The sequence below is a fragment of the Podarcis erhardii genome, assembly GCF_964252035.2.
Source record: "Podarcis erhardii genome assembly, chromosome: 7".
Lineage (NCBI taxonomy): Eukaryota > Metazoa > Chordata > Lepidosauria > Squamata > Lacertidae > Podarcis > Podarcis erhardii.
Window position 1 is genome coordinate 30167115 of NC_138511.1, and position 21518 is coordinate 30188632.

General features: G+C 47.1%; 2 protein-coding genes across 3 annotated transcripts in view; both read left to right on the top strand.

The window, feature by feature from the left end:
* Positions 1-21518, top strand: part of ZNF362 (zinc finger protein 362) — a 209924-nt gene that overhangs the window by 135199 nt on the left and 53207 nt on the right. The gene's annotated exons all lie outside the window — the stretch shown is intronic.
* CEP104 (centrosomal protein 104) lies at positions 266-21466 on the top strand. 2 transcript variants are annotated; one of them, XM_081870897.1, is made up of 22 exons: positions 266-421; positions 2185-2315; positions 2576-2749; positions 3313-3451; positions 5061-5123; positions 5590-5666; positions 6189-6357; positions 7711-7869; positions 8180-8413; positions 9274-9477; positions 10206-10373; positions 10593-10766; positions 11157-11333; positions 12097-12303; positions 13371-13487; positions 14756-14792; positions 15667-15748; positions 17198-17306; positions 18371-18509; positions 18672-18739; positions 19575-19671; positions 20008-21466. In XM_081870897.1, exons 2-22 carry the CDS (start codon positions 2203-2205, stop codon positions 20142-20144), a joined length of 2844 nt encoding a protein of 947 aa, XP_081727023.1. In that variant the 5' UTR covers positions 266-421; positions 2185-2202; the 3' UTR covers positions 20145-21466. The 2 variants fall into 2 exon arrangements, with proteins under 2 accessions (XP_081727023.1, XP_081727022.1); XM_081870896.1 differs by having other exon boundaries at positions 270-425.

Consider the following 21518-nt stretch of genomic DNA (forward strand, 5'->3'; position numbering starts at 1 on the left):
TTAGACTGTGTACACCCTTAGAAATTTGATTAAAAAATGAATAGCGGGATATAAATGGTTCTAAATAAATAAAATGAGTACATTACCATAACTGATTTGTTTATTATTATTATTATTATTAGTTCTATGTTCCCGCAGCACCTTCCTCTACCCAACAGCGCAGGGGCGGAAAGGGTGCGAAGCAGTAAAGAGGCGAAAGGGCAGAGCGCCGCCGCGCGAAAGAGAGCGAGACCGCGCTTGCTGGCGAGCCCAATGGCCGCGTGCCATTGTTTTTCACCGGAACTTCCGTTTGGCGCGTCGACTTCCTCGGATAGCCTTGATCTCTTTTTAGTCTCCGCCCCGCCGCTCGGCTCGCGCCTGCGCAGTAGCGTCCAAGTGGTTGCTAGGAGAGCAGTGGCCCTAGTGATGGAGCCGGAATAAAGTAGGTAGGAAGAATGGAAGAGAGAGACAAAGCGAAGAGGGGCGGGGAGGGAAGGCCGCGCCTCCTGCTCCCCTTCGGATCCCCTCCCCTCCCTTTTGGCGAGGGGGAGGAAGGTGTCAGCCCCTCCCTCATCCTTAGGTGGGGGGGTGGGAGGCGACCATAATAGAGGGTTGGAGGTGAAATGTGGGTGGGCATTTATATATTTATTTCATTGCATTTATATCCCACATTTTCCCCCTCCAAGGAGCTCAAGGTTTCCCCCCCCCTCCTCATTTGGTCCCCACATCAACCCTGCGAGGTAGGCTAGGCTGAGAGGCAGTGGCTAAGTGTCCGGGGCAACTTCCAGGGAGCTTCATGCACAGCCAATGAATGAGTGGGGATTTGAACCCGGGCTTATGGGTCTCCTTTCCCCCCTGCTAACCCTACAGCAGCCTTGTGAGGTGGGTTAGGCTGAGAGGCAGCAACTGCCTCCTCCCTCACCAAGGTTACCCTGGGAGCTTCATGGCCAAGTGTGGAGATTTGAATCCTGGTCTCTCCCAGGTCCTAGTCTGACACTCTGGCCACTACGCCACACTGCCTCATGGTTTATGCCTTCCTGGCATGTTTCAACATTATTTGCCTCCCAGAAATGCAAAAAGCAGCTCACAGGTGCGACAGCGATTAAGAACTTACGATACTCATATAATGGGTGGGCAAGTCATATAAGAGCCTGTGGCTGCCCAGATGCTGTTGGACTCCCAGCAGTCAGCATGACCAAAGTGATGGAACAATATCTAGGGGAGGTCACAGATGTTTATCATCCGTGCTCCATGGCAAGTTATTTCCAATCAATCTGGAAATCCAGAAGCCACGTTTTGTACCCTTGAGGAACTTTTTCTTTTAAAACGTATTCAAGCTTTACATTGTTAGCCTATGGAACTGTCTACCCACAAGATCTGCCTTTGAGGGTCAGTTGACTATGCTTTATCCTTTATTAGTTTATCTAAACATTCATAAGAATGTAAGACGAACCTTGCCGAGTCAGAGCAAAGGCTCTTCTAACTCAGCGTCCACACCCCAAATTGGCTAGCCTGATGCTTCCTGATAGCCTGCGAGCTTGTCTTGTGCTGCTGGGATTCTGAGAGGCAACTGTTGACCAAAGTGCTTGACCATGTGGACCTTTGGTCTCATCCGGCAGTGGTGCTCTTGCATTCTTAACTTGCAGAATATAATTTCAAACTTCAATTGTTAAAAATCCATAATTTTGCATGTCTTACTCTAAAAGAATGTTGAATTATTTTTAAGAAAATAAGAAGAGCCTGCTGGAAAAAGCCAATGACACATCTAGTCCAGCATCCTGATCTCACAGATGTCTGTAAGAAACCTGCAAGCAGGACCAAACACAGGAGCACTCTCCTGTGGTTTCTAGCAGCTAGGGTTCAGAGGCATGGTGCCTCTGACAATGACAGCAAAGCATAGCCCTAATGGCTAGTAGCCATTCATAATATTTCGTAGACTTATCCTCTGTAAGTTTTATCTTATATTTTAAATCCACCCACAAGTCAGTGGCTACCTCTGCGTCCTGTGGAAGCGAGCTCCGTAGTTTGTAACTACATGATGTGTGAATAACTTTTCTTTGATCTGACCTGAATTTTCCAGCATTCAGCTTCATTGGATGCACCTGAGTTCTAGTGCTACGGGAGGAGGGAGGGGGAATCTCTAACCACTTTCTCTATGCCATGCAAAAATACTTATAATTATAAAGCATATTTCTTTTTTTCCAGTTAGTTCAAGAGGGCAGGATGCCGCACAAGATTGGGTTTATTGTTGTAAGTTCATCAGGGCATGAGGATGGCTTCAGTGCGAAAGAACTGATGGTCCACGCCCCAACCATCAATGGCTGGAGGTCACCAAGGTACTGTAAGTGACAGAAATTTTAGGAAGCACTTTGTCAGGTTGTGGGTTGTCAGGCTTGTGGGTTGCATGCAGTTTCCCTGGCACCTCTGGATGGGGCCTTGCTAGAATCCTGAGGCCCTCGCCTTTGATTTTAAGAGCGTAGTTTCTGTCCATCACAGTTGAGCTGCATGGGGGGAAGGGAATGATTACTTAGGAGCCGGGAACATAAGAACTTTGGCTTGGGGTGCTGAAGCACTTGGGATGTTTCTTTCATTCCAGGCTCTGCCAGTATCCCCAAGAAATCGTCCTTCAGATGGTGGAGCGATGTAGGATTCGAAAACTGCAGTTGCTGGCTCACCAGTACATGATTTCTAGCAAGATTGAATTCTACATCAGCGAGAACCTGCCTGAATATTTTGCACCATACAAATCAGAGAGGTTCCGAAGGCTAGGGTAAGTCTCCCCTCTCTGCAACATGAGCCAGGCCTCAGTTCCTCATTTGCTTGGGGCAAGCAAGTTGTTTCTGAAGGTAGAGGAGTTGGTGAGCTTCTTCTGGGCAGAAGCAGCAGGGACACTGCATGGATTCTTACAGGGTTTTCTAATAAGCCATATCCATTCAGGGGATCAGTGTTTCTTGCACAGCCCAAGTAAGCCCGTGGAAGCACACACAAGCTCACACAAGTTAGTTCCATTTTCTTCACTCTTGGTTTAGGGTTCTGATCACAAGGCAGGTGTTGGGGGGACCATCTGGATTCAGGATAAGAAGCCTTTCTAGCAGGGCTGTACCATACAGAGCAAGTTTGTTTTCTGCTGCTGTTAATTTCAGGCACATCTTTTTTCAGAGAATAAAGTCTTGCACTCGCCATGTTTTGATTTTGGGGTGCACAATTCACATGTCAGTACCAGGATGTCTGTCCTTGATGCTTTAAATGTGATCGCATATAATATGTATTTTTTCTTCTCTACTGTGATCACGTATAATATTGTCTTTTTTTTCCTCCACCCACCCCTTGCAGTTATGTGTCTCTCTCAAATAATGAGAAAACTGGCTACAAGGCGCGAGAACTGAAATCCGTCTACGTAGATGCTGTTGGCCAATACCTAAAGTTGACGTTCCACAAAAACTATGTCAATAGGTACAACCTGTACAGTCAGGTAAAATGAACCAAAAGGCTGAGGGGGTACTTCATGTTTTACTCGTCTTTCTGAAAAATGAATCTCCACCCAAGGAAGGCACAGCTTTTGAAGTAGCTGTGAGGTTTTTGTTTCTCTGTTTGGGGGACAGTTGCTGTTTTGTTTGCAGATCCCAGCTTTTCTGCACAGCTCTCATGGCTAATGCTTGCCCTCACACAAGGCCTCCACCCAACCTCTTTTCAGCAGGACATGCTTGACCCATTGAGTGTTGTCTGACTAAAAGTGCACTGCCTTGCACACTTACCTGGAAGTAAACCCCACTGAATACAGTGGGGTTTATTTTTGAGTAAACATCCTCAGGATTGCATGGGAACCCCCACCTGCCTGTTGCCCACTCCAAAATCTGTGATGAGGAGGATCTCATGAGGTCACAACACCTGAGATGGCAACTTTTGCAGAACTAGTTTTTAAAATACTGGCAGCCAGACTTTCAAAGGACTCAGGACTTCTCTTCAGATTTTAGGAGTTCAGTGTCATCATTATGAAAAAGCATGATGGTGTTATTTCGCTATTCAAATCCATGGCAATACAGTGGATGCTCGGGTTGCGAATGTGATCCGTGCGGGAAGCACATTCGCAACCCCGCAGCGGCGCATCTGCACACACGCGGGGCACGATTCGGCGCTTATACGCAAAGCGCGATTTAGCGCTTATGCGCATGCACAAGCCCTGAAACCCGGAAGTAACCTGTTCCGGTACTTCCGGGTTCGGCACTGCGCAACCCGAAATCACACAACCCGAAGTGTCTGTAACCCGAGGTATGACTGTAAATAAAACACACAATAGCACTCAGCCTCCCTTTTGTCTAGATTATCTCTCACCAGTGGGGCGTATGCTTTTATTGTGTACAGTTCTATTGTTGACGGCCTTGGATGTGAGCTTTGCAAAAAGATGAGAAAGGAACTGTAATAACATCAAGTCAATACACTGGAGAATGCATTGGGGGGGAAAGAAATGACTTTTAGCCGACAGGGAACAAAAACTGAAAACACTTTAGGAATTCTGATAGTATGAGGAAGAACGAAAGAAGGCATTTCTACATCTCCAGCACCCTTGCTTCACCGAATCAAGGGTGCTGGAAATGCAGTGTGCTCGATCCAGAGATTCTGAGGTTGCGGCCATTGATTATTATCCTGCAACATCTGTCAGGCCACAGATTCCCCAGCCCTGTCCTAAAGGAATCTTAGGACCCAGGGGTTGGATGAATAAGTTTTCAAGAGCTTGGGGGTGGAGATGGCACTGTAGCTCAGCGGTGGAACATCTGCTTTCCATGCAGAAGGTCCTAGTTTCAATTCACCAATATTTCCAGATAGGGCTAGCAAAGACCCCCTACTGCCAGCCTGTGTAGGTAGAGCTGAGCCATTTAAACCAGATTGCTATCTTCTGGGGGTGGGTCTCTTTGCCCTATTGCAAAACCAGACAAAAATGTGCAAAATAGGTAAAAATAGCAGGAATAGGCCCAATTTGCATTGATTATTTATGTCACAGCACTGAGCTTTCCCTGCTGCAGAATTTCACTTCTTTTAAAAGGCATAGAAGGAAGCCTGCCCATTTTTCCTTTTCCTTTTAGGTTGCTCTTGTAGCGATAAATATCATTGGAGAGCCTGCAGATGCCAGCAATGACACTAATCATGTGAGTGTATGAAGTAATGAGCTGAGGGAAACCCTGGAACACCTTTACCTTCGGTTAGGGGGGTGGTTCAGTCGTAATGCCAAGCCAGGTTTGGTTTCCAGTCCTGGTTTTTAGAGGGCGGGTGCAAGCTGCAGTCTGCTGGTTCAGACAAAGAGCAAAACCGTGGCACACCTAAGATCAAGATTGGTTGCTGGGAATCACAACCTGATAGGTTCCTTCTCTCATTATTCATGTAACAAAAGCAAAGGAGAGAGAGCCTATGCACAGGGATTCAAGGCAGCTTACAGCTGTAGTAGAAACAGCTAAAAACATAGGGAAAAAGCAATAATTAAAAAACAAGTAAAGATTAATAGAATATATGTATATAGGATCTATTATATCATACATAGCGTTAGAAGGGTACCACTTGCCATTCCTGGACATAGGCTTGATTTGTGGGATGCCCCCTGATTTTATCTTTCTGAAGTCTTCTAGAGAGAAGCTGATCGACCATTACCTTGGGAACAACCCAGATGACTCGGCCTTGGATGGAACATACACCGGGTAAGGATGATGAAGAGCCACAGCTCAGTAGTACAGCAGAAGGTCCCAAGTTCAAGTTGAAAGCTTTTCTATTCCGCCAGGCCTCTTCAGGCAGAAAAGAGTTCATCCTTCCACAATGGTTTATTGATGCTTGTTTTTTAAGAACTTCTTTTTGCTTTTAAGTTGTTCTTAGCTTTTTAAAATGCGTTTATTGTTTGGTTTTAATCTTTTTAATGTTTTAAACCACTTTGATATATTTTTTATGATTTAACAGTACATAAATACATTTTAAAATATATAAATAATAACCCATCAACTCCAGGTGGGGCTGGAAGAAACTTATTGCCTGAATCCTGGGAGAGCCTCTGTCAGTCAGTGAAGGACCAGTGGCCTGACTCGGAAACATAGGAAGCTGCCTTGCATTGTGTCCTAGATGTCAGCCAGAGTTTCATTTCCCCCATCCCCTTGCAAATGAAAAAAATAAAATAAAATCCTGTGTCTTAAACAGCTCCCCTAAGTCCCTGTTATCCCTCTCATTCCCAGGAAGCCAGATTTGATTTCACCACTGGATGACCTGGCTTTTGACATGTACCAAGATCCAGAGGTGGCGCAGATCATCCGCAAGTTGGATGAGAAAAAGCACGAAGCGGTGCGCCAGGAGCATTACGACCATGCCAAGAAACTCAAGCAAGCTATTGCAGACCTGCAGAAGGTAGGGCCAGAGCACGGTAGGGAAGGGCCACACACAGCCAACTGATTTTATTATTTGCAGCAGAGGTTTTTGCGGAGTGTCAGCGGTTACTCGTAATCATGTACATCTCCCTGCTCGCTGAGGATTGCACACCCTGCGCCTGATGAAGAGCACCAGTGGCCCTGCAGATGTTGTTGCACAACTCCCGTCCTCAACCCTGACCATTGGCCATGCTGACCAGGGCTGATGGCAGTTGGAGCCCAACAACCTCTGGAGGAACCAAAGGTTCCTCACCTCTGCCAAAAATAAATCAGTTGGTTCCACTGGGCTCTTTGCCGCCCTTGTTTAGGCGCAGCCCCCATAAACTAATAAATGCAACAGCCAAACAAGAGCCCTTTTCCCCTCAGGCCCTCCACATTCATTTCTTCCTCTTTGAAAAAGAGTTTTTTCCTTCACCTGTAGAGTTTATGCAGGAGGGGTGAAGAGGCAACTATCCCCCAGAACCTTCCTGTGCTAGGAGTTTCAGCCTCCTTGGAAGGTGGGCCAAGAAACAGAGTTGCATTAAGTCAGACTAGACCTGTTGGAATGAATGGATATGACCAACTTAGGTCCATTAGTTTCAAGGAGTCTTCATTCGTCCTACTCATAGAAGACCCCTTGAAACTAATGGACCTAAGTTTGTCATATCCATTCATTCCAGCAGGTCTACTCTGACTTAATGCAGGATGCAACCTGGAGTTCGACAACATTCCTCCAGAAGGATTTTCAAGATTGGGACCTTTCCTTCTTTTCTCTCTAAAGATCTGAAATGTCAAATCTAGGAGAGATATTACAGTGGTGCCTCGCAAGACGAAATTAATTCGTTCCGCGAGTCTCTTCGTCTTGCGGTTTTTTCGTCTTGCGAAGCATGGCTATTAGCGGCTTAGCAGATTAGCGCTATTAGCGGTTTAGCGGCTATTAGCGGCTTAGTGGATTAGCGGCGCTTAGCGGCTTAGAAAAAGGGGGAAGAACTCGCAAGACATTTTCGTCTTGCGAAGCAAGCCCATAGGGAAGTTCGTCTTGCGAAGCACCTCGAAAAACGGAAAACCCTTTTGTCTAGCGAGTTTTTCGTCTTGCGGGGCACCACTGTATTTCTGTTTAGGGAGCTGACTCTTTTTTCAAGCCTCGAGGGACCAAGAAGATGTATCTGAAGGAAACTACAAAAGAGCCCACCAGCTCTCTCTTAATACCAGCATGACAGTAAGAGAAGAAAGTTCTGCAACTTCCTTGTCTCTTCTCGGCTTTGGGATAAGCTGTGTCCACTGCAGAGAATTCGCAAGCCCATTGTTCCATTCCAGGCTCCAGCAGTGACCTCTGAACTCCCCCTTCTTCCAGGTTGGTGAGCGGCTGGGCCGCTACGAAGTGGAGAAGCGCTGTGCCGTTGAGCGGGAGGACTATGACCTTGCCAAGCAGAAGAAGCAGCAGATGGAGGAGTACCGCCTCAAAGTGTATCAGCAGCTGGAGCTGCACAATCTCCTCGACCCGGATCTGTTGGTGAGCAACGTCCCTAGCAGTACAAGACAGGGATGAGATTGACCTTGCCCAGCTCTTCCTGCCATGCAGTTCAGAAGTATTGAGGGAGGTTTGGGAAGTCACTGAAGTCAGCTCCCATTGCAGAAAAGCTTTACTGTATGTTGGGAAGCAGTATAACAGGCATGGCCCCAGATACTGTTGGACTCCCATGACCAGTGGCCAGGAATGATGGGGTGAGTTGTCATCCCAGGACAACTGGAAGTGTTTCTCAAAATTGCTGCATGGCAAAATCTCTCTTGATGTACTTTTCTTCTCCCTCTCGTTCTCTCAGATCCGGCGGCCTCCCGACTTGCCTCTGGAACCTGTGGCTTATCCCACTGCTTCTCCCCAGCAGAAAAGGCCTCTGCTTTCGCCCCGGTGGGACAAAACCGAAGCGGAGAGCCCTGAGCCGCTGCCTCCTGAAAAGCCACCAGAAGCTCCTTCTCCAGAGCCCATTGCAGCTCAGGCCATCTCTCCTCCCGCCGCCCAGGCCCCCATCTCCACTGAGGCTTTTCCAAAGATCAACGTAAGCCTAGTTTTCCATGTGTCCTGCAGATTAATGCCCTTCTGCACACAGCTGACACTGGATATTTCTGTGGCCTCTTTATCTTCCTGCTTTGTTCTGAGGGCGGAGAGCAATTGTGCCTGCTTTCAGTTCAGCTGGACTCATTGGTTGCAGTTTCTGTAAACCATCTAGGGCTGGGGATCCCTTTGGGCTGCTGAATGCTTCCCAGTTGAGGTGCAGCGATGCCTTCAGAGTCAGAAAAATAACACAGGAATTGTAGGAAGTACGTAGCTTGGGTAGAAAAGTTTATCGTCCTAGAGAAGACAAAGGCAGCCGTGCTTGGTCCTTTGTTCTCAGAGGATAGGTCTAAGTGACTTCTCATCTTGAGGTCTGAGAGAACAGGGTGAGGAGGAAGTTGCAAAACACGGAGCAACCTAAGATGTATGAGTTCAAATAACAAAGCAATAGAGAAGTCAGCATAGAGATGAAGGTACAGGGAAAGTCTAGGAAGCTGGAGGTCCCTCACTCTATCTGTCTTAACCCCATGTGAACCCCTTACTCTGTTTCCTTAATTGGACCCAATTTTCCAACATTTCTTTGCAAGGGGGATGTTGGACCAGATCACCATTTTTGTACTAGTTCTGTGCTCCCATGGCTAGTGAAGCAAGGGAAGGGCTACAGCTGAGTGACGGAGCATCTGCTTTGCATGCAGAAAGCCCCAGGTTCAGTCCTCAGTGGCATCAAGTAGAGCTTGGAATGCCCCCTGCCTGAAAGACTGGAGAGCTGCTGCCAGTCAGTGTATACAGTATTGAGCTAGTACTTTGTAAAAAACAGTGTCTTCTCCCTCTCCCTCTCCCCCTCTCTCTGTCTCTCTCTGCTAGGTTGAATTCTTGCCTTACGATGAGAGGCCCCTCCCGACTATTCGTAAGCAGCAGGAGGAAGGCTTTCCCTACTTGGACCCTGAGATGAACGAGGAGGACCCTGGGGACACCCCGAGAAGTGGCGTCGTCGGAGAGCCAGAGCCGCTGACCGAGAAAGCTCTGAGGGAGGCCAGCTCAGCCATTGAAGTGTTTGGGGAAGGCCTGGTAAAGACCTCGTAAATGTAGCTTAGTAATGGCAGGGCAAGCACATTACTTTCATGTACAAAGAGTACCCTTGCACATTACAGGATGGAGCCCTGGATGAGTGGTGCAGGTGGTACAAAGAAAATTGAATTGATTTTTTTTCCTATTTGAGCCAAAATCAGCTACCCAGGCCTCTTGATCTGGCTTCTGGGGCTCTTTCCAGCTTGATACAGGTAACCTGGGGGTAGTACTGAGAGTCAACCCTGCTCCTAGCTGCATAAACTCATCCTGGGTTTTGTTCCTCAGCGTGCCATGCCAGCATGTGATATTTATGAATTTATTTATTTATATGCTGCCTTTTGGCCGAGGAAGACATCCCAAGAGAGCTCACAAGCAATATAAATGCAAATGCAAACCTACGAGTCAAAATATAGTGCAATACCATAAAAATCAAACTAAATCGTAACATTTCAGAAGTGTTAACATGCGTTCATTTTCCTGCCATAAAGGCAACAGAGTAATTTTTTTAAAAAAAAACATTAGTGGAGAGCAAGAATAAGAACTTAAACAGCAGCGCCTCCTTTAAAGGGGAGTGGGGCAAGGCAGGTGGAATCACTTGCCCCTGGTGGCTCCAGCCGTCTCTCCCCTGCAGCAGTACTGGCCAGGCTCTTCCTGATGAAAGAATGACAGGTGTCGGCTTTTGTGCAGATCTGGGCTGTTCCAGCTCCTGAACATTCCCCTTTTGCCAGGTTGCAGGGGCCTATTCCAAGACATGGTCCTACCGCGAAGACTCGTTGCTCGCCATATACAAAAAGATGACGGAAGTATCCACAAACACGCCAAAGGATGACCTGAAGAACCTCCTTCGGGGCGCCATCTTCCTCATAGTGAGAGCCATAAAAGACATAGTCTCCTCGGTGAGCAATATCGGGGGGCTCGGGTCTAACATCCCTGTGAATGCCCTCCTCTATATCTTCTAAATGAGAATGTGTGGGAACTCAGCGGCGGGGTTCAGTGACTCCCAGTTTCAGATGGTTTTAAAGGTTTCCACACGCAGCAGCCCCATGCAATCGAAATTTCTCTCCCTTTTGACCACAGTTCCTGTTTTAACCACCTTGATGGTTTCCTTCTGGTAGGTTTTTCAAGCTTCCTTAAAGCTCCTAAAGATGATCATCACACAGTACATCCCCAAGCATAAACTTGGGAAGCAAGAGACCACTTACTGCGTGGAAAGGACCTTCCCCAACCTTCTCTCCAGGACGGGGGACTCCTCTGCCCGCCTTCGTGTAGCGGCTGCCAACTTCATCCAGGTCAGTCTAGTCAATACACAAAGACTTGCAGCTGCATGCAAGTGTTTGCCTGAACACATGACATTCAAGGTTCATGCATTGATCATTTCAACTGCATTACTGCAATGCGCTCTCTGGGGGGCTTCACTTGCGCATGATCTGGAAGCTGCAAGTTAGTGCAGAATGCTGTGGCGTGATTGCTGACAGGTATGGAACAACTGTGTGTATCTATGTCACTACAAAATACTCCTCTTCTTTGTGTAGGTCTGAAGTAAAACCTGTAAGGCTCAAACCGCTGCTGAATCTTGCAGGACTTGGGAGGGCAGTTCTCAGTTTTGCAGAGTCGTGCCTTTCTGGGCCGCATATTAACCGCTGACCCGAGCGTGCTGTGTCTTTTCCATCCCCCTCTAGGAAATGGCCCTCTGTAACGAAGTGAAGCCTCTTCAGATTATACCTGCTCACCTGGTGCAGCCTGTGAAGCCAAATTTCCCTACACATCTTGCAATGAGCCAGGTGGAATTAGTGGAACGCTTGCTGAAAGATATGGGGACGGATAACACCGGTTTTACTGTCGATAACGTCATGCGGGTAAGGAGCTGAGCTGCCAGTGGTTTCTGAATTTTTTTTTAATTTTTTTTTATTAAAATTTTTAAATACAAGTGTAAAAATAATAAACAATATAACATGTATCGTAACATAGTTTCATAACTTCTTTGGACTCCCTCGCGTTTCCCGCTCCCACTTACATCATTGTAAATTTTTACCAGCAATTTATCATCTTGTTTAAGTTCTTATGCCCCGTTCATTTAAATATAATCTAATAGATCTCCAGAAGGTTTATATTTCTCACTTGTCATCCCAATTCCGTCTAGTTTAGTGGTGCTCAATTATTTATGATCTAGCATCCTTCTTAACATTCAACCAAATTACAGTATTTTTGCAAATACATCTTAAATTTCTTCCAATCTTCTTCAACCCTCTCCTCTCCCAGGTCTCGGATTCTGCTGGTCATCTCGGCAGTGGTTTCTGAATCTGTCTAAGATGGCTTCCTACATTCTTAATGAAGCCGCTTGCTCTAGGTGCAGCACAAACTCTGCAATTGTGCCCATACAATCATACCCCACTCTCTTTCCTTCTCAGTAAAATCACTTAGAAAAACTTCTTTGGAGGTGGGAGGTGTGTTGTTGATGTTGCAGGCATTAGCCACTAGCACCCTGCACAGCCAGCTTTTTTCTAACACACTGGAAACCTGTAGAACCTATTTTCCCCCTTGTTTTTCAGGACATCGAATGTACACTTAAACCACCTCCATAAGACTCACAAAATGATTGCATGTTTTCTTCACCCTTAGTTTGCAACGGGAGCTCTGGAGCATCGAGTATATGAGGTCCGGGAAACAGCCCTCCGGATCATCCTGGATATGTATCGGCAGCACCGAGCCGTCATCCTGGATTACCTTCCTCCTGATGATGCCAACACACGCAAGAACATTCTGTACAAGACGCTTTTTGATGGGTTTGCTAAAATAGACGGCAGACTCACAGAAGCTGAAATGAGGGTAAGAAATGCAACTTTTTTCAGGTCTTGTGGTTTTCATAGGGGCTGTGCTGACTGAGGCAGGAAAACGATGGCCAGTTGCTGAAAACCACAGGAAGGGAGAGTGCTCTTGTGCCAGGATCCTGCTTGCCAGTTTCCTACAGGTTGGCCCCTGTGAGAACAGTATGTTGGACTAGATGGGCCATTGGCCTGATCCAGCAAGCTGTTACGCTCTTCTGTGTGTCAGGCTCAACCCATCAGGAAGGCAAAGTGATCCTTGCTGGATCAGACCAAAATGCCATCTGGTTCATCATCCACAATGACCAACCAGATGTCTCCAGGTAGCAAGCCATAGAGGAAGCAGGCCTCCTGCTCCCACTGTTCATTGGCGATGCCAGGTACAGTGGTGCCTCGCAAGACGAAATTAATCCGTTCCGTGAGGCTCTTCGTATAGCGGTTTTTTCGTCTTGTGAAGCAAGCCCATTGACAGCTTAGTGGATTAGCGCTATTAGCGGTTTAGCGGCTTTTAGCGGATCAGCTGATAAGCGGCTTATCAGCGGATCAGCTGATAAGCGGTTTAGCGGCTTAGGAAAGGGGGGGGGAGGGGGGAAACCCCGCAGGAACTCGCAAGACATTTCGTCTTGCGAAGCAAGCCCATAGGGAAATTTGTTTTGCGAAGCGCCTCCAAAACGGAAAACCCTTTCGTCTAGCGGGTTTTCCGTCTTGCGAGGCGTTCGTCTTGCGGGGCACCACTGTATCCATAGGTATACTCTTGGAACTAAACAACCTGTTCTCCATGAATTTGTCAAATCCCTCTTGGAAAACAGCCTTGAAGGCAGCAGCTTTCATCTTGTGGCTGTGTCACCATTGGCTTCTGTCTCTGCTCTCTGCTTGAGTAAATTCTGCAGGTTGGTAGACAGGTGCATTCAGACATTATCCCTGTCTTTGCTCAGTGTTCCTCCTTTTCTTTTTTTGATGCTGTGTAAGCTGGGAACTCGCAGAATCCTAGTTCCAGAAAACAACCAGGCCAGTGTTGTTGGTGACTCGGGCCCCAAACCCAGCAACCTTCAACTGTGTGTGTTTTGACAGGCGCAGAGAAAGACGGCTACCGACGAAGCTGAAAAGCAAAAGAAAGACGAGATCAAAGTGTTGCAAGGTCAGCTGGCAGCTCTGAAGGACATGCAGACGGAAGCTCAGGCTGTAAAGGTATCAGATGGCCACCAAAGGTCTTTAAATGCTCTTCCGTTGCTTTATCCTTATGGATAGAAGGAATTCATAGAACATTTCTTTCATTCTCTCTCCCTGCCTTTTGAAATAGTATAACTCTTCCACCATTGCAGACTGAATGTGTATGGGTACCACTGTCCCTTCCTAGTCAAGCTGCTTTTGTGGTGCCTCAGGTACTACCGGAAGCTGGTTGGTGGCATACAGCATATATAAAAACACAACAAAACATCAAACATTTAAAAACTGAATATCCTACCAATGCAAAAATATAACAACCTCTCTCCTCCAGGATTGTTGCATCATTGAGATCTTTGAAAGCCTCAAATAAGCAACATCATGCTTCCTTAAACTGAGCCAGACAAGGCCAGCCCAAAACTTTCTTATCCAGTGGTTTCCATTATTTAACTTTGGGGAAGAACTGAAGCCCAAGTGAATTGCATGCAGAAGGTCATTCCTCAATATGCCCAAGTAGGGCTGGGAAAGACCCCCATCTGAAACCCTGGAGAGCCACTGTCAGTTGGTATAGACCTGGGGTGGGAACCTTTTTGACTCCACGGGCCACCATCCTTATCAGGATCAGCCTTGTGGGCAAAAAAAATGACACTTGGGCAGGGCGACACACCTGCCAATCACCCAACATCCCAAGAAAGTCAAGTGCAAAGTGCTGTAGAAACATAGGTTTTCCCTCTGTTTTAGCGGAGGGTTCCATGCAAACCCATTTCTGAATCAAACTCTGCCTCACGACAGCAATAGCTCTTTGTGGTCTCAAGCAGAGGGATTTGTTATTTAATATCTTTTGTGGCTGGAAAGGGCAGGGACTGAGCCTGTGGCTTTCTGCATTTAGGAACATGTCTTTTACCAGATATGCCAACTGTCAAACATTGGGCTTCTGCTAAGGCTTCAGCCACATCCTTCTACTTCCTTTTAATTCATTGTTATTAACCAGATTTCTTCTTCAATTCCTCGGTTGCTGAACAAAGAAAAGGATTTCGGCTGGAGAGAGGGGACTGATCTGTGATGCTCCAGATGTTTCTGGAGTCCAACTCCCATCATGCCTGGCCATGCTGGCTGAGATTGATGGGAGGTGGAGTCCCAAAGGCATCAAGGTTCCCTGCTGCATAAGCACTTACCTGGGAGCAAGTCTCCCTGAACTTGAGGCTGGCTTCTGTATAAACAAGTGTAAGAATGTACTGTTTGTGATTCCGTTTACATTTTTGTTTTTAATTTATTCTACTTTTCTTCTTCAGGAGAAAGAGAATGATTTTCAGAAGTCCAAGGCTCAAGGTAGGCACATTTTTAAAAACCCAATATCCTCTCATAGTACATGCCTTTTATAAATCGTATTTGTAAAACTGCATATTCAGTTCATCTTGAGTCTTGGTTTGCCATGAGTCAGAAGAAGTCAGAAAGCTATGAGTTCTGTAAACAGATCTTAGTGGGGATACACATTAGTTACATGTTAAGAGTATTTTAAGTGATGGAACAGAATTCCAAGTTACTGTAGTCTATGCGGTGTCTTCTAAGGAAGAGGGTGGGGGCATCCAAATTCCTCACTCAGGTAACTCAGGAGCAGGTGAAATTCCTGCCTTCCATACAAGCAACTTTTATTTTATTCTTACTTTATCCTTTTGCACAGATACTGCCTTGTTTGCCCTCTGTAGCCGGGAGAGGCATTGCTGCAACATTGGAGGCTCATTTCAGTTTCTCCTTTTCCAATGTGGCATATTCTCTCATCTGCCAGCAAGTGCCCTTTTGCCTTCAACAATAGTGGGCAAGGCTGATGAAAGTGTTGTATTCTTCCCAGCAATAAAATACATTGCACTCTGCAGTGCTTAGAAGATGTGACACACACACTCCCACCAGGTGCACTGCTGTGAGGGATGCCCTAAGCTAGCCTTTTGCAACCTTGGGTTTCCAGATGTCGCTGGACTCCCATCGGCCTCATCCAGCATGGCCCAGTTTGTCAGGGATGATGGGAATTGTAGTTCCAGAAACATCTGGGAACCCTGGGTTGGGAAAGGCTGTCCTAATGCATCCTCCACTAACCCCTCCCCACAAAGTGTCCTTTTTCACCAGGAAATATGTTTCAACACTGGTTCATTTCATTTCATTTCTTTTTTCTTTCCCTCCGCCTTCCCTTTATTTCCTTCTTTTTAAGCCGAGTTCTTGAAAAAAGCCCCACAGCCTCCAAAAGCAGACACTCCAGATGATCACACTTCAGTTGCAAATTACCTCGACAAGTAAGTAAGAAAAATATCAGTGAGCAGTTAGTTCCAGAACAGATAAATTGGGTTGAATAAGTCAGAACTGCCCGTCTTTTGGCTGGATTTTTAAAAAAGTACTTTGTCATTATTTCCTGCGCTGATCACCGTTTCAGGAGTAAACACTGTTTTTGAATAGCCCTTCAGATCTGTCTGTTTTGTTTTTTTAAAAAAATATTATTATTATTATTATTATTATTATTATTATTATTATTATTATTATTGAATTTATCCGACTCTTCAACCAGGAAGAGCACCCAGAGCACCTTGCAGATCACTACTGTTCCTGCTCTCATAGACTTAAAATCTAAAAGCATGAGATGAAAATGGGTTGGGTGGGAGAATGGAATAAGCAAACATGAGTGCAAGTTCATAGTCACAAGTCCTCCTAATGAGCTCAAGGAGGGGGAGCTGCTGGCCTCTTAGCTGGGTGTCAGTGACATTGCCCTGCTTCCATCCTCTGCTGCAGCCTAATGGAACAGCCATTAAATCAAAAGACGCCTGCTCCTTAGGAGAAAGGCGATGGCAAACCTAGACAGTATCTTAAAAAGCAGAGACATCACCTTGCCAACAAAGGTCCGTATAGTTAAAGCCATGGTTTTCCCAGTAGTGATGTAGGGAAGTGAGAGCTGGACCATAAAGAAGGCTGATCGCCGAAGAATTGATGCTTTTGAATGTTGGTGCTGGAGGAGACTCTTGAGAGTCCCATGGACTGCAAGAAGATCAAACGTATCCATTCTTCAGGAAATCAGTCCTGAGTGCTCGCTGGAAGGACAGATCCTGAAGCTGAGACTCCAATACTTTGGCCACCTCATGAGAAGAGAAGACTCCCTGGAAAAGACCCTGATGTTGGGAAAGATTGAGGGCACAAGGAGAAGGGGACGACAGAGGACGAGATGGTTGGACGGTGTTCTCGAAGCTACAAACATGAGCCTGACCAAACTGCAGGAGGCAGTGGAAGACAGGAGTGCCTGGCATGCTCTGGTCCATGGGGTCACGAAGAGTCGGACACGACTAAACGACTAAACAACAACAACAACAACAATGGAATAGCTGCCGCCAAGTGATGAGACTGAAGCAGAAGCCTGGCTTCTCAGCAGAACTAGTGGTGGCCCTGCATCCCTCTTTATATTCTGCACCCCAGATTCAAATCCTGTGTTCATTGTACATTAGGCAAAAGTCGTTTGCATTTGTATAGGCCGACTGCCAATGCATTAGCTTGTCCAGCTTGCATTCTTTGCCATAAACCACCCTGCAGGTGCCTCCTTAACACAGCTCAGTGGTAGGAAGAGAGATTTGGACCACAGAGTGGGACATGCAAGACGTAGATATGCCCTGAGCCCCTCATTCTAAAGCAAACCAGGGTGCTGGAGGCCCTGCAATCCCTCTGCCTTGACCTCTGCCCTCGTTGCTCTTCCCCAACTCCAGCCTCTGCATCTTCTGTGGGGAGAGAGACGAATCCTTCACGGAGGAAGGCCTGGATCTCCACTACTGGAAACGTTGCCCAATGCTGACAAGGTGCGAGTTCTGCAAACAGGTGAGCCCCTGCCATGAACACGTGTTGTGCATTTTTGAGGGGACCTTGGATGTGTGCCACAGCAGGGACTGTGTTGGTGAGCCCTGCAGTAACAGCCCAGAGATCTGGGAAAGGTTGGAGAGAGACATGGCTCCCCTTTGGTGCAGCATGTTGTGGTCCTGTCTTATCTTTGCTGCCCTAGATGTGGCAGTCATTTTGTGTCATGCCATGCCCCTGTCTTGCAGCTGTTTTGGAACTGGGGCCTGCAGCACATTCTCAAAACTCCAAAATATGCTTACTGGCCCAGAAAGGTGAGCAACCTCTGATCCTGTATCTGAGTTCATCCCATAGAATGTGGGTTCACTCCAGCCAATGCGCTCTCTCTCTCCCCTGTACAACAGCAGAAGAGGTGGCATCCAGACCAGAGATGTGATTAGGTGGCGGGGTGTGAAAGGGCTGAGCCCCTGCCTACCCACACTTGCACCCTTAATCCCAGGTGCTAACAATTAGGGCTTTGGCATGAGAAACATTTGGCTCTTTGGGGAATTATAGGGACAGAACTACCCAAACTGTATAGAATCTTATTCATGTATGCTACTACAGCGGCAAGAATGTTACTTGCCCAAAAATGGAAAGAAGTAGAAGTCCCAGCAAAGGAAGAATGGATACAAAAACTTATGGAATATGCAGAAATGGCAAAACTTACCAGAAAAATTAGAAATCAAGATAACAAACTTCTTATAAAATAATGGAAATGGTTTATTAAATATTTACAGATAAATTGTAAACAGATGAGAACATTGGCAGGATTATTGTAATAACCTGCAATTTCATAAGAGTATATATTTAAAGTAGATGAATAAATGAACAAATTAAGTTAATTTGGAAACTGTATGCAGAAGATATTAAAAATAAATTTAGGGAACCACAGAAAGAGAGGAAAGGAAGCCAAGTTTTGAAATGTTAAAATGACTGTGAAATTATTGAAATGTATAAATCTGAAAATTATAAGTAAAATTTAAAAAAAAAGAGAGAGAAAAAAAACATTTGGCTCTTGCCTCAGACTGTGGACGGTCCCCTTCCAGGTGGTTGAGATTGCCAGCCTGACAGAGCACCTGCTGACAGAGTGCGACAAAAAGGACAACTTTGACAAGTGTCCGCGCTGCTGCGAAGCCCTGCCGAAGGACGAGCTGCCCCGGCATGTCAAGGGAAAGGCCTGCAACCGTAAGGAAGAGCAGGGCTCTGGGTGGGCTGGCAGGGAGCGGGCACAGCGGCCTCCGCCAACCAGGCCCTCTCCAGACATTTTGGACTCCCATCAGCCGAAGCCAGCATGAGATTGGGACATGCGGTCTGCAATGACATCTCTCTGCTTTCTCCTCTTTCCAGCTGCCAAGCCTGAAAAAGTGGCCAATCACTGTCCGTTGTGCCATGAGAATTTCACGCCAGGAGAGGAGGTGAGAGCCATCGCCCTTAGCTCGGCCAGTCGCTGCTTAAAGAGAGGGAAAGGAAGGGTTGACCTTACAAGAAGGGTTATCCTCCAGTCCTGGTTGACCAGATGAAGTCCGGCTCACCAAACTAGAATTGCATAGCACCTTGCCTTGCTGTCTTATTGTATTAGCAGCTTGGCACAGCAGCAAGGCAGTGTGAAACAAGCATAGTGGGCAGTTCCACAGAAGTGCTCTCGATGCAGCTATAGCATCTCTCTGGGATGAATTCATCTTCCTATTTGGCTCCAGCTGCTTGATTTGTGTCCATTTTATCCTGCCCTTTCCCCATAGGTGCTTCTCTCCCGGCCCCCTTTTATCTTCCCAACCACCCTGCAAGGTGGGCCAGAGGTAGATGTCACGAGAGCAGCGTAGCTGCCGCAGAAAGCAGGGACCCCGACTCTTTCACACATTGCACAGTTAGACAGTGGTGTTGGCTGCCGGAAGATGCAGAGATGGACCCTAACTGTCCTGGCTTTAAAGGCGGGGTAGACTCATAGAGGAGGCTAAGGCAGTCAATGATCCCTAGTCATTGTGACCGTGCCCTTTGACTAATATTAGACACAATGCAGTCCCAAATCCCTGGGTGTGGGGAGGCTATTGCACTTACTCCCTGCCTATCCATTTCCCAGAGACATCTGACTGGGTGCTAGGCTGGATGCTCCTTTGGTTTCATCCAGCAGGGCTCTTTTTTCCAGGATCTTCACCTTACATGCTGCATCTCTTCCCTACCTGCTTGATTTCATTATCTGTGTGAAAGACCTGATCCCTTTTTGACCTTCTCCCCTCCTTCCTTTCCCCGTAGGCCTGGAAGGTGCACCTCATGGGCAGAGACGGCTGCCGCATGAACCTGAGACGGACCCAGTCCTTGAACAAGAGCATGCCAATGCAGCCAGTTGCCGGTACGGCCTCCATTGTTGGTTTCACACAGATGACGCTTAGGCAGCGGGGTGGTGTCTGTTTGCCTCTCCAGAGCACGAGGCGGCTTTCTTCCAGCATCCGGACACCTACAGGTGTCCCTTTTGTAAAAAAAACGGTGGGAAGCTGAGAATCTAAGGATGTGTGTATATTTTGTGTGGGAGACACATCTCCACACTCAACTGGGGAACCTGGGGTTGTATACTCAGCCCCGCAGGCATGAACGAGAGTGCATTGTGAATGAGGCGTATCCTGCAACGGCGCCTGCTTTCATCTCTGTCTAAACTCAAACACTCTTCTCCCCCACCCCAAATTTTCAGGCAGGCCTGTCGGAGCACCTCTCAACCGATCCGGGCCGACGGGCATGAAGCTTCGCTCCCCATCGGTTGGCAGCAAGATCCCCACCCCACGAGGAGGCATGAATAAAAGCACTGGCAGAACGTATGCAAAGCGATGACGCGGATCTCTTCTTTCCTTTTGGCTCCGCAACCGGCTGCACTTTACGTATCTTGCTCTAAGATTCTGCTTGCAGATAGCGGCGGTACCCTGCGTCACACGCCTCTCCTTCCCCAAGTGGCACAGTTATAAGCCAATCGCGTCTCTGTTTGATTGTTTGGCTCCGATAGGTTGGTCCTCTCTTCCCTGGGGATTGTCCACACAGATGGAGAAGTTGTACATCCAAAACTCCATCTGGTGGGTGCTCACTCCTTGACTGTGATCTCTTGCAGCACAAAAGCAGGGAAAAGAGGAAGCCTTGTCTAAGCCTTCTTACATCCTCTAGTTTCTGGGTCACTTTCACCTTGCGCTGCAGGCCCAGGCACAAGAAGGTGGGTTCTTATGTTACATGGGTTGTCTGAATTTAGTGGGATTTGCCATGCCAGTCTTTCTCCAAGCCCTACCTAGTTCTCGTAAGAATTTCTCTAGGCAGGGTGACTTACAGTCTAGGCTCAGCCTGAAGCATTTGCTCATGAGGTGTGTTCTACACATTAGGATGTGTTGTGTCTCCTGCTGCTTTTGTAGATTCCCCACTGGATTCTGTGGGGTTTCTGCAGGAAATGTTCCCCCCATAAGTCTGATGTGTCTGTCTCCCACTCTGCTGCTCTTATTGACCCCCCCCCCAAAAAAAAAACCTACCACCTGAGGCATCCTAGGAAGGCCGTGCCTATTCCTTGCTCATAATCAGATACTAAAGAAACATACAGATTTAAGCATCACTAACTAGGCAGCCGGACTGCCAACCATACGCCTTTCTGCCCTCTTCCTGTCTGGTTGAAAGGTACATTCCTCACCCTATTTTCTAGGAAGTTTTGCTGATCCAGTGTGATGTAGTGGTTAAGAGCGGTAGTCTCGTAATCTGGGGAACCGGGTTCGCGTCTCCGCTCCTCCACATGCAGTTGCTGGGTGACCTTGGGCCAGTCACACTTCTCTGAAGTCTCTCAGCCCCACTCACCTCACAGAGTGTTTGTTGTGGGGGAGGAAGGGAAAGGAGAATGTTAGCCGCTTTGAGACTCCTTAAAGGGAGTGAAAGGCGGGATATCAAATCCAAACTCCTCCTCCTCTTCTTCTTCTTCTTCTTCTTCTTCTTCTTCTTCTTCCACCATCACCTCCAAATGCGCATATGAGAGAACTGCAGTGGCCAATAAATATTGGCCTAAGAACCAGTTCGTGCCATTTGGGTGGTCAAGGGGGTACAGCTTTTGGCTGCCTGTTCCATTTCATCTTTCTAGTGGGCGGGGGTAGGAGTGGGAATTGCATGCTTAAATGCTTCCATACTTTTTTTTTTTAAAAAAAGAAACCTCTCCAATGTCATAGGAAAGGGCTCTCACCTGGC

What these genes read in the sequence shown, in the direction of transcription:
- CEP104 (XM_081870897.1), top strand. Translation starts at nt 2,203, where the DNA reads ATGCCGCACAAGATTGGGTTTATTGTTGTAAGTTCATCAGGGCATGAG. An exon ending in GAGAGGTTCCGAAGGCTAGG is followed by an intron (nt 2,750 to 3,312) that starts GTAAGTCTCCCC and finishes CACCCCTTGCAG; the next exon opens with TTATGTGTCTCTCTCAAATA. An exon ending in CGGCTGCCAACTTCATCCAG is followed by an intron (nt 10,767 to 11,156) that starts GTCAGTCTAGTC and finishes ATCCCCCTCTAG; the next exon opens with GAAATGGCCCTCTGTAACGA.